At 45.7% G+C, this 19,147-nt stretch overlaps 1 protein-coding gene across 1 annotated transcript in view; it reads left to right on the top strand.

The window, feature by feature from the left end:
• Positions 1-5,148: 5,148 nt before the first annotated feature.
• cabp1b (calcium binding protein 1b) overlaps positions 5,149-19,147 on the top strand; it is a gene marked incomplete at its 3' end in the record, with an annotated part of 15,087 nt that continues 1,088 nt past the window's right edge. Inside the window, exons 1-7 of the mRNA XM_079448308.1 lie at positions 5,149-5,520; positions 15,718-15,876; positions 16,578-16,608; positions 17,294-17,437; positions 17,739-17,848; positions 18,379-18,453; positions 18,546-18,618. Of these exons, the coding sequence (XP_079304434.1) occupies positions 5,374-5,520; positions 15,718-15,876; positions 16,578-16,608; positions 17,294-17,437; positions 17,739-17,848; positions 18,379-18,453; positions 18,546-18,618 (739 nt within the window). The 5' untranslated portion in view covers positions 5,149-5,373. The remainder of the gene's footprint in view (positions 5,521-15,717; positions 15,877-16,577; positions 16,609-17,293; positions 17,438-17,738; positions 17,849-18,378; positions 18,454-18,545; positions 18,619-19,147) is intronic.

The raw sequence follows: 19,147 nt of genomic DNA on the forward strand, positions 1-19,147 counted from the left end.
AACATCTATACTCTCTCTCTCTCTCTCTCTCTCTCTCTCTCTCTCTCTTTCTTGAGGCAGCGGAGATTAATATCCTATAGCTGACATCACTTGACCTGCCTTACGTTTGATAACAAGGAATTATGCCACTAACCCAGTTATGAGAATGTGCTGCATGTTTCAAAAACCACCACTGATGATGATAAAGCTAGAGAAAGAAAATAAAGGAGGACTTTCTCTTACAAAATAATGCTCTGTCTGTCTTTGTCAAGTAACTTTTATCCTTCCTCCCCCTGCTGTGATGGAAACAGCGAAGAGGAAAAAATAGGAAGTATGACAGACCTCGATGTGTTATGTAAGCAAGACACAACATTGAGGCAGGTCTGCGTCTCGTTCTTACAGCTCCATTTCTACTCATTCTTTTGGCTTTTTCCGGAACATTCTGTGGCTCCCCCTCCTCAGCCCGCTTGGGTCAGACCGACCTTGCAACACGAGGGTCCGGGGGGGGAGAGAACACGATGGAGGGTGGAAAGCAGTCAGGGAGATGAGCGAGTGAGGATATGTGAATAAGCGATACAAGCTGTGTCGTAAATTCCACGTCATTTTCTTTTTCAATACATCTCAAAGTCCTGTGCTATTTATAGAAGCAAATGTGTTTTTTATTGGGCAGTGGATTGCAGGGGAGGAAATGCAGGATTTTGAAGCCTTTCTTAGTCTGTGGAACAGAGAGGAAGACATAACATTGAAATTAATTATTCTGTTACAGCTCAGAGGTTGATCTCTTCAAAGCTCTATAATAAATCAGACGTTTTTTGACAAAAAGGGAAATTAATATTATTGTTATAAATCTGCAATTCATATCCTTTTCTCTGTAAAAAAATTGAAATTAATGAGCAAATATATACAAAAATCAGCAAATATATGGACACAAAACCCCTGAGACATTTCTCAAAATATCTTCTTTTGTATTACACTCTAAAATATGGTTCAATATAGCACTGCTAATTGGCTTGTAATCATAGGGGAACCACTTTTAGTGCTATATAGCACCATATGTTGGTTCTTCAGAGGTTCTTTGGGGTGACTGGGGTGCTATATAGCAGGGGTTCCCAAACTTTCAGCCCACGACCCCCAAAATGACAGTGTCAGGGACTCGAGACCCCCACTATCCTCTTAAGTATACAAATTTGATTGAAAATTGAACACAAAAGAACACAGTCTAACATAATATGGCTTTACAATTATCCACTCATTATTTTACTTGTTGTTATACATAAAACATGAACTTTTACTACCGATGAACTGTAGATCTGTACAACTCATTAAAGTGCATTTGGATGTCCTCTTTTCGTACCTTCTCCGACCTCCTCCGCTGGCCTCCTTGCTTTGTTTTAGGTCGATATTAACCAACGTTTCATTTTGACAAATAAAAATAATCCTAAACACAAAGCCTGAAAATAATCTGTGTGCACATATGGGAATGTTTAACATGATGCTGTAAATTGACATGCTGATCTAATGCGGTCGCTAATGGGACGTATAACCTCAGCGGTCACGATGGAGGGGGAGCAATTCCAAAGGCTGATGGCTTTTTATTTGCATGGTTTTATTTTTAACTTAAATTTTTTTTTATGTTTTGTTAGACTTATTGATTAAATACGCTATTTCGAATAATAAAAAAAAATTCTGGAAATCATCTTGCGACCCCCTGGGGGTCCCGACTCCTACTTTGGGAACCCCTGCTATATAGCACCGATTCCTTGGACATGGACAAGGACGTTTTTTCTTAATTTGACTTAGTTCATAAGAAGATCAGTAGCGTGCATTAAGGAGGGCAGTTTAAATTTCCTGTTGACTTCGTGTTCGCGTGTATTTAGCAACGAAACACAGTGTTACTGGAGATGCTCGGTGCTACCTGAGGCGAGCACTTGACACTCAGGTACAGCGGGAGAGTGTGAAGAGTCGAGCGGAGAGAAAGTCACAGTGAAATCAGAGAGAAGTGAAAGGAAAAGGAACAGCACTTCTGAAGAGTTCCTGCATTTTTCATGCTCCTAGAAGAATGCGAATGAATATTTCAAGAGAAATGTTTAATTCTGTCAGCAACTCGTCTCCCCTTTGAGTAACCTACAAGAAAGATGGTGTTTAGTTTGTTTATTTTAACACATATTTCAAACCACATCAATAATTATAGAGGTATTTAAATATCTTTTTAGTTCTTTGGCCTGTTTTGGAAAATCCTTAAAGAATTTATTAAAAATGTTTGTTCTTCGGACAATACCTGACCATCGCTTAAACAGGTTTGTTAAGATAAGCAGAGATAAACCTAAAGATTTGTAAAAATTACTTTTTTATCCTCTGTGTGTATAATACTTGTATCCAAAGTAACCTGAAGTAGCCTTTAAGGTTCTATACATCAGATCAGTGCGTGTGTTTCCTGTGAATCAATCCCATGACCTTGACGTTGCTATAGTAACACTACATAAGATGTATTCGAAAGTTTAAAAAGGGTGGCGGATGTGAACACCACCGCATGTTCATCTTTGCTTTCCTTTAACCTCTGCCGTCTGTGGCTGTGTCAATTATGTCAATGCCTTTGTGTTTTAGGTGGAAGTCAATAGGGCCAATGTTGTTTGGTTACAAAAGCTCTTCAAAATATCTTCTTTTGCATTCATGCAACTTTTGTAGTGTGCAGTATTTGCACAGACGCGTGTTGTTGACAGGAGGGGGCGGGATTAAATCAGCGGTTCAGACTAGTGTACTATAGCATGACTAACATTATTTACATCACCTTCAAGCACGTTAATGTAAACTGTCATGACCTAAACATTCTGTAATCACTCGGGTCAACACTCTGTGATGCATGCACACCAAACAAAATAAACATGACTGTGGATTGAGATGAAGATGATGATGTCATTAAAATTGCACCAACATTCAGATACCGTTAGACCAGCTGAACAAGTTCTGGCTAACTTGGAACACTACAACAGAAGTCTTTATTGTTTTAACCTCAGAACATTCCTGTAAGCATGACAGGCGTGAAAAGACTATTTGTTCATTCACGCGTTTATGGTTAGAGAAGACAAGTGCAACGCAGCCTCCATGAGCATGTATAGTGTGTGATATGCGAACGTGCGCAAGTGTGTTTCTGCGCTGCTGTTGCGTGTTCTCATACTGAGTTGACATTATGAGAGTGGACGGTGCCTAGTTCTGATTTCTGATGTGTTCTGAAGTTCACAATGAGCCTCCGGTGAAGAGGCCGACTTCATCGGGATGAATCATCCTCACTAACAGAGAGAGAGAGAGCATGCATGAGTAACCAAAGAATGAACGGCAGAAAATGAAGCAAGGAAGGTTAAACGTGGATATGATAGTGGTTTCCCGTAGGAAAAATGTATTTCTCAGATGTATTTGATGGAGTTCACTCTTGCGTGTTATAAGTATTGTGTTGGGAGAAATAAACATTGTGAAAATGAGGCGACACAAATGCTGGCGGGGAATTTTTCAAATTCCATGAAAATGAATGTAGATTATAGAGTTTGGTTCCAAATTGAGAAAACTCAAATTCAAAGTTCATGGTTTTATTGTATTTTGTTGTTGTTATTATGGCTTAAATCAAAACAAACCAACTGCATGTCGATTGATATTAATAAAAAACAAGCAAATTGAAAATTAAAAAAACAAAGATATCTTATTTGGGAACCAAACTCTTCGTTTGAGATCTTATTAGATCTTCAGTAATATTGACTTTTGATCGCAGAATCAAAGAAGGTGCGTCCGCACTTATGTACTATTCTACTCCATTTTGTAAAACTATAAAGTGTGGAACTGTGGACATTTGACACAGTCAACGGTCGCAGTTTGACTTAGGGAGGCGGGGCTAAAGGATGCTGCTACAGTAAAACTCACCTGCAGCATGACAACGCTTCCGTCTCATGATGACTAACATCATCCGGGTTATAACACATGAAAACTACATTAAATGTACGATGTACAAGTTGATTTTTATTTACACACATTGTGCCGTGCGATTAACGTCATTCGCAAAACCAATATACTTCCGCTTAGTATAAAACAGTTTTATACTATTGAACCGACTATACTCCTCTTCGGAAATTCATACACTACATGGTTGAGTGCATAGTGTGTCATTTGGAACACAACTATACTGAAATATAGTGAATCTAAGCTCAGTTTGAGACACTGTTGAGATCTCTAATGGAGATATTAGTCTTTTTCTCAGATGAAATCTTTGAGACACAGGAGATTTAAGCAAAAGTCTATTCGCTCTCCATTTAATTTCACTGACGTCTAGGAGAAAAGCCTGAGATATTAAATAGACCTCTTCCTTGTTTTTTCTTAAAGGATTGATGGAGGTGTCGCTTTGAAGGTTGCTCTGTTAGAGCTTTTTCAACATCGTAGCAGATGTTCCTCCTAAAATAGCTCTCCTAAAAACTAAGAATACAAACAGAGACAAATGAGAATGTAGAAAATGTATTTAAGAAATCAAAAGTCTCCGACGTCTCCATTGAGTTCATCTCCTTCGGTGTACATTGGAAACAAATCAGATATACAGAAATCTCATTAGTGTTTTTCTTTCTTATAAGGAAGTAAGGGCATTAAGGTTCAAACATGATGATATGACACTATGGACGAATGGCATCTCAGCTGGTGAATTCTGGGAAGGGCTTCCTGTTTCCCCCTTACAACCTGCAGTGGCCAGACAGTGAGCTGTGATTTGGCATCGCCGGCGTATCCGTTCCTGCCGTGGCCGCATCTCACCTTTGCACGGGCAGCTTTTACCGTCTGGATTTCAACACTGCCCGTGGTAGCCGGGTGGCATGACTGTAAACTGTGTGTATGAGTGGTATTTTTAGCTCCGCAGCCCCACAACCGTATGTGTGCAGTCGACTGCGTTGGCATGTGCTGTCGTGTGTGTACATGTGTGTGCGCGTTTGGCTGAGTGTCTCCAGCCTCTTGCTCGCGGGAAGGTGATACGCTGCTCGAGCCTCTTTGTCTGTTGTTGCCTTGTTTGGATGGACGCTTATAAAACCGAGCAGCAGAGAGCGAGAGAGCGGTGATGAGTAAAAAGACAGTTAACTGGGAGGGAAGGGGGAAAAGAAGGGAGGGCGAGAGAGAGAGAGAGAGAGGGAAAGCAAGTGAAACAGCAATCTTTGCTTTCCTCTTATAGCAGCCCTTCACATTGAGAAACATGTCTCCTCATTCTAATCCCTCTTTCCACTTTTTCACCCAATCTTGTCTCTCTGTGTCCTCTCTTCCCTGCCTGTCACCTTGACATCCCGCATCACCACCTCTGGATCATCTGCTTTCTTCCAATCCATCTCTGCTTGAAGATAAGCCTGCAAACCTCCTCTCGCCAGCCGTAATCCTTGCATGGAGACATGTGGATGCACACACACGAATGCGGCGCTACACACACGTGCACGCGGCCACTTTGACTTTTACAGTCGCGAAATTAGAGGAAGGGACTTGATTATGGGCAACTGTGTTAAATCGCCGCTCAAGAATTTCTCCAAGAAGGTAAGATGCGCTTTATGTTAGCCGTTACCCTTAACAACCCGTGTTAGTGGATGCATGCATGCGTGTGTGTGTGTGCGTGGACTCAGACCTGGACTCTGCACTGTGTTTAATAGTAATTCACAAAAATGTGAAATATATTGCGCGTACCACGGTACGGGACTACTGTATACAAAGGCTAATTTACACCGAACGGACTCTGGACTGACCCTTAAGTTTTATTAAGTTTTGTAATATCATATTAGTCTGATATGGAAAGAAGGATACAGCAACAAACAGTCAGTATTTGTAGAGACATCTAAACATCCAACTAAGATTTCAAAACTAAGATACTGGTGTATTTAAACATGTAGAAATTTTAGGCACTTGGATGCTGCACCGTCTTCGACCTTGAAGGAATTGATGAACCTGTTTGTGAATACATTAAGTTTAACGATATGCTTGCTCACGCTGCTTTACTCTACAAGCATATGAAACAGCTTAAATTAGATTACACAGCAAAATAAAAGTTTCACAACTATCTTTATGAAAGGGATCGTTCACCCAAAATGCATCATTCCAAAGCTCTGAAAGACTTCTTGCTTCTGCAGAACACAAAAGATTTTGAAGAATGTTAGTTACCAAAACAACACTGGACCTCATTGCATGGACATTTCCCAAATGATCTTCTTTTTCGTTCCCAAAAGATAGAAAGTCGGGGCGAATAAATGATAACGTAAATTTCTGTCTTTTTCTCTTCAGTGTGGTCTCCAAGTTCTCAGCACTTCTCTGTCAGTAATCTTTACATTTACGTTTACATTTAGTCATTTAGCAGATGCTTTTATCCAAAGCGACTTACAGATGAGGAAACATTGGAAGCAATTATAACAACATAGGCAACGAAAATACATAAGTGCATCAAACTAGTCCATTAAAGCCTAGCACAGTATAAAAAGCAAAGAATAGTGAGGTTAGTAAGGTATTTTTTTTTTATAAAGAAGGAAAGAGAATTAGGAAAAATCAATCAGCGACGTGTTGACGGAAGAGATGCGTTTTAGGCGTTTTTTAAAGATGGCAACAGAGTCTGCTGATCTTGTAGCAGCTGGTAGATCATTCCACCAATGTGGAACAGATCCAGAGAAGGTACGGGAGAGTGACTTTTTTCCTTTTTGGGATGGTACCACTAGTCTTTGTTCCTTTGCAGACCGCAGTGATCTGGCAGGAACATAGATCTGCATTAGCGAGTGGAGATACGATGGTGCAGATCCGGTGTTGGTCTTGTAGGCCACATCCAATGTCTTTACACAATATTGGATGTGTTTGATGCGTCCATGCACAAAGATTAGTTTCAGACCCTGGTCACCTGCTGCTCTGCTGTTGTGCACAATGGCACAGGTTTCTTTGGAAGAGCGCATGAGTTTGCACCTCTACAGCCCTGGCAGCAGATGGAGCGTGAAGGTCATGTGTAAATAGAGGGCAGATGCAGTGCACGTGTTGGCACGCACATAAATACGTGCACGTCCAAGTTAAAGAATGAACACGTCAGCTGCTTCGACCAATGGCAGGCTTTGCTTTTAATGAACTTCAGTCCATTAAGTCAAATTAGACTGCCATCGTGTGCGTTTGTGTGCCCTAAATCTCTCTTACCAGTTGGATACAGATTACTTTGCCTGCATGTGGTAGGACAGGATCGCATGAACGGAAGAGGAGATCTGAAGGAGAACAAGCCATCGCATGCTTTGGTAATAGGAAACCAATTTTAAAACCCTCATGTAAGCTTCAGCGTGTTTGTAATCCATTTTACTTCCGCAATCTAATGTATTACAGGGAGAAATGTGAAGCGCAATAAGCAAAATGTAGAGTGGGTTTTTGTCCATTAGGGATTCAATGGATCGTGAAAATGAAGTCAGTTAGACGCGATGGGATGTCAGCCAACATAAAAATATTTTTTAAGGCAGAGTTATTAGATTTTGCACATAAAATTTTTTCTTAGAATATGAACCTTTAATTTGGCACAAAGGATACGAAAAACACACATGAGGAAAGTACAAAAGACCATTTTGACCAAAAACATGTGTGTGGCAGATTTTCTAAACAGGGCATAATGGTACGAGAGCGCAATTTCACAAAAGCGCAGATGGGAGTGGAGGTTTCTGCGGGGTGATTTACTAACAAGGCACGCATTAAAAAACACAAGCGTAATTTCTCATTCCCATAGTGACCAACGCCAACACTAAGAAAATGGGATCAACCCAATCGTTGGGTTGTAAATTCACCAATGGTGGGCTTTTTTAAACCATTTTTTTAGGGTTATTTTCCCCAACCGTTGGGTTAGTTCCTTTTCGACCCAACACTGGCGATTTTAAGAATGAATATTCAAACAAGCAAAAATGAAACTGATCATGAAGATGTGCAAACATGTCAGTGAAATACAATCAAACATTTATAGCTGATTTCTGGTTTTATAACTCAAGCGTCCTTTAAAACAAGCGTCAAGAGAGTTCAAATGTGTCTTTTTTTAGACTCATTTGATGACGTCGTTCCTCTCTTCAATTAACCCATGGGTCTGTCTTTAATTATGAAGAGCTGTGTGTGTGTGTGTGTGTGTGTGCGTGTGCTCTTCACCTCTGTCGGATAATTGGTCATTATATTGTACTGGCTGACTGGTTTTGTTCACGTCCTCATCGGCTCTCTCTGAGACGAGCGGTTTTACATTCTCTAAACACACACTTCCCTTCTGGGTTACTTGAGGACCCGTGTAGTTTCTCATATCTTGCCTCGCATATTCAGGATCAATGCTCATTACAAATCAATGCTTGATTTGTAAAAATACGACAAGGACGAAGCCAGAGGCTTGAATTTGCTTCCTAAACATTTTAAGCTCGGTGTTCTTTTACGGCGGCAATCAAAAGCGATGAAACTGCGGCAGAACGCCGCGAGTATAAAAGTAGATGAATTATTCAGTTTGAATGATATCTGATCTTAAAGGTTCTGTCAGTTGCTCAGGGGGAAGAGAGAATAGAAGGCAAAATCTGGCACGTCGAGATTGCAGAAGTAGGACATGTACCACTGGCTCGATATCCTCTGTTTGTACACATACTATTCTTGTTTTTATAATGCATTTGGCCATTCTAGTGTATTTTTTAAGTAGAATGGATTATAGTATTGTTCCTGTAAAAAGGTAATGAATTACTGTACGATAACAATTTGCAATAAGGTTTTGTATCTTAGCGTTGGTCAAAACATGGAAGCGCATTCTTTATTTTCCTTATTTTCTTACTTTACATCTATAAATATAGTATAAACTGACATCTTGAACCTAAACTAACAAGTGTGTAGTATATTAAAAAGAAAATGAATAACATTAATGCTTAAACATTACTAAATGCATTAACTAATGTTAACAGAACCCAATAAAGGGATAATTCACCCAAAAATGACAATTCTGCCATCATTTACTCGCTCTCTTGTTTATTCAAACCTGTTTGATCTTCTTTCTATCACAGAACACAAAAGAAGATATTTGAAGAAAGTTGGTTACTGAACAGTGATGACACTCATTCACTTGTAATGTATAAACACAAAACCAATGCAAGTCAATTATTTTCCAATAACTTAGTGTAGATTTCATTTACAATTTGTTTTTAAGCATAAGTTACCTAGTTCATATATTTTTCTTTCATTAAACAAGACTAAATACCTAAGGTTACTTTTCTTATTATGTAAATGTATTGTCATTTAAGAAGTTTTAATTATTATTACTAGAAAACACGACAAAAATACTTGTCATTTTTTGCTGTGCTAATGATAGTCTCCTCTTGCTCATTTTCAATCTCAAAAGTCAAAGTGTTTGAATTTGGATTAACGTAATTGAAAAAAGTAGGACAGTAGAATACAGCAGGAATTCAATCTAGTAAGTTACTGGCCAAACTACAGCAAAGTTTTACAGTGTGTCCAAACAGAAATTATAATAATGTTGTTTCAGTACAAGCATGGATGTCGATTCAGAAACAAAAACACATTTAGAAATTGTAATACAAAGCTTGACAGATCCTGATGCGCTAAGCTTTGTTCCCCTTCAGTCGGTCTCTCGACGTTGTGAGAGACTGACTGGGGTTTGATCTTGAGAACCTACCTTCTCCGAGATAATTAATTAATAAAACGCCAATGGGCTTGGCGAATGGCACGCGCACGCCAGTCTCCGCCCCGTGCATACGGGTATAAAGGAAGATGGCGGCGGTCATTCACTCATCCTTTGTTCTTCGGAACCTGTGTGTTTGCTGATGCTACACGCGATACTCGACTTCGAGAAAAACCTGCTGGATTTATGACGCGGAGCAGCGGACTTCTCCTTTCGGTGGACTTCCCCTGGGCGTTTCGGCAGAAGGCTACAGACCTTAAGAGGTAAGTCCCTCCGGCTACGAGCATGTTTCGTAGCTGTATCCTTGGGTGCGACAGACTCATCCCGGAGTCTGACGGCCATGATTCCTGTGTCACTTGTTTGGGGCTCAAGCATGCTGAGGCAGGTTTTCACTGATGCAATGTCCCGTGTGTGCGGACATAGCAATCAGGGTGTTGCGGTCACGGTTGGCTACGTTCTTTCGAGCGCTGCCACCACCCCGTCTGTTTCCCAGGCGTGTTCAGCTGCCGTTTCGGCGAGGTTGACCGCTTTGGCGAGCGGCGGGGGTGATTTAGGGACGCGATAGATGTCGCTCCGTCAGCTTCACGCTCGCGGACCATCTATACCTCTTCACGCTCACCTGGTTCGTCCCCTACGAGCGGCAGACGGCCGTCTCATAGTGGTAAGACTTCGCACACGGATGATGACGCTATCTCTGTCGCTGCGTCGGACAGCTGCCTGCTGGCATCGGAGAAGAGAGCTCCGGAGGAGACTCGGGCTAAGATGTCGGCCATGCTTTCCCGGGCAGCCGCGTGCATCGGGTTGCAGGGTGTAACAACATCCTCGCCGGAACGCTCGCGGCTAGATGCGCGGTTTCGGGGGCGTGGTCAAAAGCCACGCCCCGCTCCGTTACCATTTTTCCCGGAGGTGCATGACGAGCTCGCCAAGTCCTGGAATGCGCTCCTTTTGGCGCGTTTCAGGCCGGAGGGCTCTGTGGCTGTGACTTCCCTGGTTGGTGGGGCGGCTAGAGTCTATGTTGACGTTCCCCGCGTGGAGCGTGCAGTCGCGGGCCACTTGTGCCCGCAGACAGCTGCCACTGGGGGGGGCTCGACCTAGACTCCCGTCCAGAGCACGTAAGCTCTTCGACACTCGTCGAAGACTTGCAGTGCTGCTGGACGAACCGCCTCCGCTCTCCACGCCATGGCGGTCCTCCGGGTTTTTCAGGTAAGTCCTGAAGGATTTGGACGACGGGAAGTTCGACCCAACTCGTATGAGAGCTACGTACTGCCACAGACCTCGCGCTACGAGCGACGAAGGCCACGGCACGTGCACTGGGTCGGTCGATGTCCACAATGGTGGTCCAAGAGAGGCATCTGTGGCTTAGTCTTGCGCAGGTGAGCGGCGCCCAGAACGTCGGTTCTGGATGCGCCCATCTCGCAAGCAGGGCTGCTTGGTGATACCGTGGGGGACGGCAGTTCTCCGCGGTCTGGCAGACTGAGGCGATCGAAATGATCCTGCCACGCGGCAACGTGCCCGCCAACAGGTCGGCATGGTCTCGGGCACAGTCTGGTTCCCAGCAGCCCTGCCCTCCCGCGGCGGCCCTCCGGTTAAGGAACCTCCCAGAGGACGACCCACCAGAGGTGGACCCCCGCGGAAGAGGGCATCTGTTCCCCGTCAGCAGCCCGCCAAGAGGCTCTTTAAAGCGGCCCTGACGGGACGAACCAGGGGGAGATTTTACTGGGCCCGAATCCCGGCCTTTCCAATGCCGGATCGGAAAAGGACGCTGCCTGCCGCGTTCCATCGAGTCTGGGCCCTTTTCAGGGTCCGGCGCCCACTTACTCTCAAAGAGACAAATCTCCCCTGGGTTTTCCTCCACAACACACTCGTGCAGACGGTGTATGGGATGGATCGGGCCGCCGACCGCAATCTCCTCCGGACATTGCGTTGGGCCGCCTGAAGCAGGTAAACATACAGAGCCGTCAACCTCCCTGGGGGTCCCCCCTGTGCGAGGTGACCGTACTGTCAGCCACCGAACCAGCCTCCCCCGGCACGGTGAGGCAGATTGTCCCTCTGGTCCCGTTGTCACGGTTCTTGGGCGCTTGGTAGCGCACCAGCCCGTCACACTGGATAGAGAGGACGGTCCGTCTCGGTTACTCGATCCAATTCGCCAGGCGCCCCCCCCAAGTTTCGTGGCATTCTGTACACCTCGGGGCGAGGAGAGAATGATTCCGTACTTCGGCAGGAGGTCGCCGCCCTTCTGGCGAAGGGTGCGGTCGAACCCGTCCCTATAACCGAGATGTCGTCCGAGTTTTACAGCCAGTACTTCATCGTGCCCAAAAAAAAAAAAAAAAAAAGGGCGGGGGGCTGCGGCCCATTTTTGGATCTGCGGCACCTGAACAAGCACCTGCACAAGCTGCCGTTCAGAGTGCTGACGCAGAGGCGCATCCTGGGCTCGGTACGTCACCAGGATTGGTTCGTGGCAATCGACCTGAAGGACGCGTACTTTCACGTCTCTATTCTCCCCCGACACCGGCCGTTCCTACGGTTCGCGTTCGAGGGAAGGGCGAATCAGTACAGGGTCCTGCCATTCGGTCTGGCCCTGTCTCCACGGGTTTTTTCCAAGCTAGTGGAGGCTGCCTTAGCTCCTGGCAGGGAGCAAGGCGTGCGAGTGCTAAACTATCTTGACGACTGGCTTGTCTTGGCACACTCGCGAGATGTGTTGTGCACGCACAGGGACCTTGTGCTTCGGCACCTAGACCGTCTAGGCCTCCGGGTCAACCAGGAGAAGAGCAAGCTCTCCCCCGCGCAGAGCACCTCTTACCTCGGTATGGAACTAGACTCTGTCCGTATGTCAGCACGTCTCACCAACGAGCGTGCACAGTCAGTGCTGCGTTGTCTGAGGTTGATCAGTCAGAATCCCTCGACGCCGCTGAAGAATTTTCAGAGGCTCCTGGGGCACATGCCGTCCTCGACGGGGGTAATCCCTCTCGGGTTGATGCACATGCGGCCGCTTCAGCACTGGCTACAGAGTCGGGTTCCCTGGACGGCGTGGCACGCCGGCACCAGGCGGATTACGGTAACGCCTCAGTGCCTTCGCACTCTCTTACCCTGGTCAGACTTGACCTTTTCTCCGAGCGGGGGTCCCGCTCGGACAGGTTTCGAGGCGTGTCGTGGGAACGACAGACGCCTCCCTGCAAGGGTGGGGTGCGGTGTGCAAGTGGGCACGCAGTATCGGGTCGGTGGACAGGTCCCCGACTGCGTGGGCATATCAACTGCCTAGAGTTGTTGGCAGTCCTTCTGGCACTGAGGAGGCTCCAGCCCCTCGTGCAGGACAAACACGTGCTAGTCCGGTTGGACAGCACGACTGCCGTAGCGTACATCAATCGCAAGGCGGCATACGCTCACCGCAGTTATCACAACTCGCCCGACGCCTCCTCCTTGGGAGTCAGCAGGTGAATCCCTGCGGGCCACGTTTCTTCTGGGCAACCTGAACCAGACAGCCGATGCGCTCTCTCGACAGTGTACTCCCCACGGAGAGTGGCGACTCCATCCCCGTGCAGCCCGGCTCATGTGGGAAGCGGTTCGGCAGGCACAGGTGGACCTGTTGCCTCCCCGGACTCCACCCATTACCCGCTATGGTATTCCCAGACCGAGGGTCCCCTCGGCACGGATGCCCTAGCACACAGCTGGCCGCGGGACAAGCGGAAGTACGCCTTCCCCCCCAGTGAGCCTCCTTGCACAGGTCCTGTGCGAGGTCAGAGAAAGGGGCATCAGGTTCTGGTGAGTGGTGCCATACTGGCCCAACCAGACCTGGCTCTCGGATCTGGTAGATCTGACGACAGCCCCCCTGGCCCATTCCCCTGACGAAGGACCTTCCGTTGCAGGGGAAGGGCACGTTGTGGCACCCCAACGCAGGCCTCTGGAACCTCCATGCCTGGCCCCTGGACGGGACGAGGGCTTGCCCGTTAGCGGTCCGGGAGACTGTCTTACAGGCTAGAGCCCCGCCTCTAGGCGGTCATACGCTTATAAGTGGCGCCAATTGTCCTGGTGTTCTCCCCGGGAGGAGAACCCGCGGAGTTGCCTGATCGGATCAGTGCTGACCCGCAGGTAAGTATCCCCGTCAGCACAACCTGGTCACCAGGTTCCTCAGGAGCGCGAGAAGGGTGTGTCCACCCTGGCCGCGCTCCGTACCCTCTTGGGACCCTAATGGGGTCCTACAGGGCCTTGGTACGGCCCTGGTGAGCCCGTAAGTATTGCCAATCTTCCTCAGTCGGATGAAAGATGCACTCTTTGTGGCGCTCACCTCCATCAAGAGGGTGGGGGACCTACAGGCATTCTCTGTGTCCCAAAGGTGCCTGGAACTCGGGATCGGTAATTCTCACGTGGTCCTGAGATCCTATCCCGACAACGAGCCCAAGCTTCCCACTACTCCCTTCCGGGACCAGGTGGTGAACCTGCAGGCGCTCCCCTCCGGAGAGGAAGACCCAACCTTTCTATGTGTTGTGTCCAGTACGCGCGCTGCGCCTCGGTCTGGACCGCACACAGAGCCTCAGAAGCTCTGAGCAGCTCTTTGTCTGTTCTGGGAGACGGCACCCGGGGGGGGCTGTCTCCAAACAGAAGTGGCGCACTGGGTACCAATCCCAGGATCGCCGTGCCCGCTGGCAGTGAGAGCCCACTCCACTCGTGGGCACTGGCACAGGGCGCCTCTCTGGCAGACATTGTAGAACTGCGGGTTGGGCTACGCCCAGTACCTTCACGAGATTTTACAATCTCCACGTGGAACCAGTTGCAGCACATCCCTTAAACGCCGCCAACGTTTAGGGTGGGCTCCTGGTTTGGGCGTACGCCTGCGAAAGTGCCTTCTCCCCTCACCAGGTGAGACTAGTGCGCTATTGTAGCCTACCTACTTTCCCCTCTCGGGCGAAGTATAGGCATTCCATCCATCACTAAGCATTGCACTTGGTAACAGACTGGGCGGAGCCGTCTGTTAGAACCAGGTCCGTTACAGGTAGAGTCATCCCTGCTCAGGCAGACCCCTGTATTAGGACTAGTGCCCCATACGTAGTGACTCCCCTTTGGGTCGTCCCGTGTGTTGAATTCCTCACTCAGGATTTCCCGATTGGTGAATCTGTGACCTCCCCGCCGGTGGTAATCCCACCTGGATTGTCCCCCTATTCGGGCTAACACCGTTCCGCATGTTGTTCTCCCCGCCGGGGAGACCATGTCATGTCTCCACATGTACCTCCCCTCCGGGTAGGATGTGGCCTCCGTAGCACACTCTTCTAAGAGGAGAGCAGTGTTTCCCCAGTGTTCGGCTCCGGACAGCTCCTCGCTACTAGAGGCGTACGCCACTGTCCGTGAGGCCGTCAGTAGAGGCTTCTCGGTATGACCAATACTATATGACTGGAAGATTACGTCTCGCGGTAGCACTCTGGGACTCGCTAGCCCAGTCAGGGTCGCTCCGCTAGAGGTCGTGATATCGGTGCAAGCGCTGTGGCGTTTAAGATTGATCCCCAGTCAGTCTCTCACAACGTCGAGAGACCGACTGAAGGGGAACGTCTCGGTTACGTCTGTAACCTCGGTTCCCTGATGGAGGGAACGAGACGTTGTGACTTCATGCCACAACGCTGCACCGAATCACTGCAGTGAACGGGAGTGCCCTCTCAGGTTCCTCAGTACAAAGGGTGAGTGAATGACCGCCGCCATCTTCCTTTATACCCGTATGCACGGGGCGGAGACTGGCGTGCGCGTGCCATTCGCCAAGCCCATTGGCGTTTTATTAATTAATTATCTCGGAGAAGGTAGGTTCTCAAGATCAAACCCCAGTCAGTCTCTCACAACGTCTCGTTCCCTCCATCAGGGAACCGAGGTTACAGACGTAACCGAGACGTTTCTCACCGTCTGTCTCTTTTGGTTTTCGATGAGCTTTGAACTGACCATTTGACTAGACTGCTGACTTGTGTTTTAACTTGTGTCCTGATTGACTGACACCCACCCTTCACGTCCCATCAGTGTGCTTGACGCACGTCTGTACCGTTTCTAATTGTGTCTTTACCCCACGCTCCCTCTCCAACCGTGACCGCTCGGGTGGCCATGCTCAGAACCGCAAGCGCAGCTACAAAGCAGTGCGGTCATGTGATGAGGGGGTCACATCTGGAGAGACCCTGGCGGCTTTGGCTCAGAACTCCACTTACATGCACAATGTTCTCGGGCCTGCGTGCATCTTTCTCCGCAAGGGCTTCGCTGAGAGCCGTCAGGCTGTACGTAAGTCTGGACACACACACATGCACAGATCTCACAAGAGAGAACAATTCTACATGCGTTTGTCACACATTATTTGTTTAAAATGAGGCGGTTAAGACAAAAGAAACAATGAAAGGTTGCAGAGCTCATATATACTCTTAATAGTACATATGCATATACATTTTTTTCTATTCAGCCTATTTATATGCAGACGTCGCGCAGTTGGTCATAAAGAACACAAGGCAACGTGTTTTGGGCTGATGTACAAATTGCGTGAATCTGCATTTATTATCCTCAGCGTGAGGGCTCGGGTGACCGAGTTCTTCTGCAGGAGATCAGATTTTTCGGAGATGAGCCCTGCAAGCGCTCGCGTTTGAGGATGTGTATGGAGCGGGGAATTCTGGGATTTAAAAAAAACAGCTGCTTCTGAGAGATCAATCTTCCATTCATATGTGCTTCTCCAAACGACTTAATGCAAATGAGAAAATCAGATGTAATCACTTTGAATCCTTTGCAGACAAAATACACAATTGAAGGTTGAGTGTATATTGATTCAAACATGTCATCGTGAAACAGATTTTTTGCTAATTGAAAAGAGTTGGAGGACAATGTCTCTAATGACATCATCTCTAATGACATCACCAGACAAAACTTCACAACATAATATGCGGATATCTGTGTTGTTTGTTTTTTATTGTTTTGTGTCTTTTTTTTGCAGAACAGAGAGCTGAGACCAGAGGAAATGGATGGTAAGTTATACCTTACTGTCAATTAGGAGAATCAAATATGCGCCATTAAAGGGATAGTTCAGCCGAAAATTATCATTCTGTCATAACTTTCTCACCCGCTTGTCATTTCAAACCTGTATGACTTTCAGTCTTCTGCAGAACACGAAAGAAGATATTTTGAAGAAATTTCGTGACCGGCTATTGTATGGACACATATCCCATGGAAATCAATGGGTACCACCGATGTTTGGTCACAAACACTCTTCAAAATATCAGAAATTCATACTGTACAGGTTTGAAATGACAAGAGGAGGAGGACATCATTTTCACTTTTATGTGAACTATCCCTTTAAGCCAAAGGAACACAAATGGAATTGAATAAAGTCCTCTGCAGAAGTGTTTCGTTCTCGTCATTTTGATGTGGGAAATTTCTCAATATGAAAGAGCATTGCAGTACGCTACGGCACAATGTGTCAATTATTCCATTTTAATTTGAAGAGCTCCCATTTAATGTTCAAGAGGTAGAGGTTAGAATGACATTGGGTTCCAATTGCTCGGCTCATTCAGAGGACATTGTTTGTGAGTCGGGCTCTACAAACCATATTCAAAGCAGAGTCCACATGTGATGTTATATAAAATCTTTCATCTTCTACAGCTCCCTCTGTGCTCTCTCGGTCTCACTGCGTCTTGCTTTTTATCTTTACAGAGTTACGAGAAGCCTTCAAAGAGTTCGATAAAGACAAAGATGGCTTTATTGGATGCAAGGACCTGGGGAACTGCATGAGAACTATGGGTTACATGCCTACCGAGATGGAACTCATTGAACTGAGTCAACAGATAAACATGAACTGTGAGCAGTTTGTGATTTTAATAGATTAGATTATTAGATTAATTCGATGATATGACTCTCTTCCAAAACGTTGCAAACTGTTTCTATATGATATATATATATATATATATAAGATAAATTATTTGATCATTTACTCACAATCATGTCATTCCAAACCTGTACGACCCTTCTTTATTCTGCAGAACACAAAGGAAGATATTTTAAAGAATTAATTCCCACTGACTTCCAGTATATGGATACGAAACCATTTCTCGCAATATCTTCTTTTGTGTTCCACAACACAATGTTGTTTGTCTTACAGTGGGGGGACATGTGGACTTTGAAGACTTTGTGGAGTTGATGGGTCCCAAACTTCTGGCTGAGACGGCAGATATGATCGGAGTAAAAGAGTTAAGAGACGCCTTTAAGGAGGTGAGGGGGGCCGGGTGACCCTTTACTGGATTTACAAAAACGTACAAAAATAGCACTTTTTTGACAGAGTTATGCAGCTAGTTGCCGGTAACTTACTGTAGATTTACATTTATCTTGTTTATTGACAACAGTTTGTTCAAAGATAAATTAACATTACACATGTCTTACAGAAAAAAACGATAAAAAACCAGCCTCATGCAAAGCATGTTGGGAATCAGAAATCCCCATGAAACTTTCAGTTTTTCTTCTAATTTTGGTTCCCAGAATGCTTTGCATGAGGCTGTTATTTCTGTTTCACAAAAGGTTCTTTGTGGGTGTAAAAAGGTTCTTCATAGATGAATGGTTCTTTGTGGAACCAAAAGTGGTTCTGCTACGGCACTGCCGTGAAGACCCTTTAAGCACCAAGAGTGTATACATTCATAACACAACACTCTATCAACTGATCTACAGGAACACACTAAAATCACATTTACTACTCTGGAACATCTGAAGCCTCTGTTAACACCATTATTTCACTCTTTGACTGTCAGTTTGACACCAATGGAGATGGTCAGATCAGCACATCAGAGCTTAGAGAGGCCATGAAGAAACTGCTTGGGCAGCAGGTGATGTTACTGACTGTGTAATGAGCATCTGAAAGCTTTTTTTATGCCATCAAGTTCTCCATTCATCCTCCTATTGATTCTCTTGACCGCAGGTGGGCCACAGAGATTTAGAGGACATTCTACGAGACATTGATTTGAATGGAGACGGACATGTTGACTTCGAAGGTGAGCGGCCTCTCGTCTTTTCATTAGTAACGCTAATTTTGATGCTAATTTCATTTCAGTGGTGTTGTGACGGCTGGTGGGTTCCTTTCTAGATATACAAGCATGTAATGAATCAATGTGTGCCCGTAGAGAGGAAACGGCACAATCTGTCCACAATAATTAGGATCAGTCATTCAATAATCAAATGTATTGAGAAACCTCTAAAGAGTACTTAAAGAGGAAATCGCATGCTTGTTTGGGATAAGAACTGCGTATACTGTAATAAAATACTGCAGCTTTCACATTTAGTCGACATTTTCAGCATTTAGTCAAACCAGAGCATTAACATCATGGCATAGACATATACAGACAGCTTCCCCTATTAAAGTCACATTTACTTAATACATTTTCCTGCCAAAGATTACGTTTATATTTTTTTATTTCCTGAATGTTATTAATTGATATAATGACTGTTAATATTGAACATCAAACTTGTAAGAGCACAAATTCATCACATTTTTCTGTCCACTTTTAACTAACAACTAATCAT

Source organism: Barbatula barbatula (genome assembly GCF_947034865.1).
Source record: "Barbatula barbatula genome assembly, chromosome: 24".
NCBI lineage: Eukaryota > Metazoa > Chordata > Actinopteri > Cypriniformes > Nemacheilidae > Barbatula > Barbatula barbatula.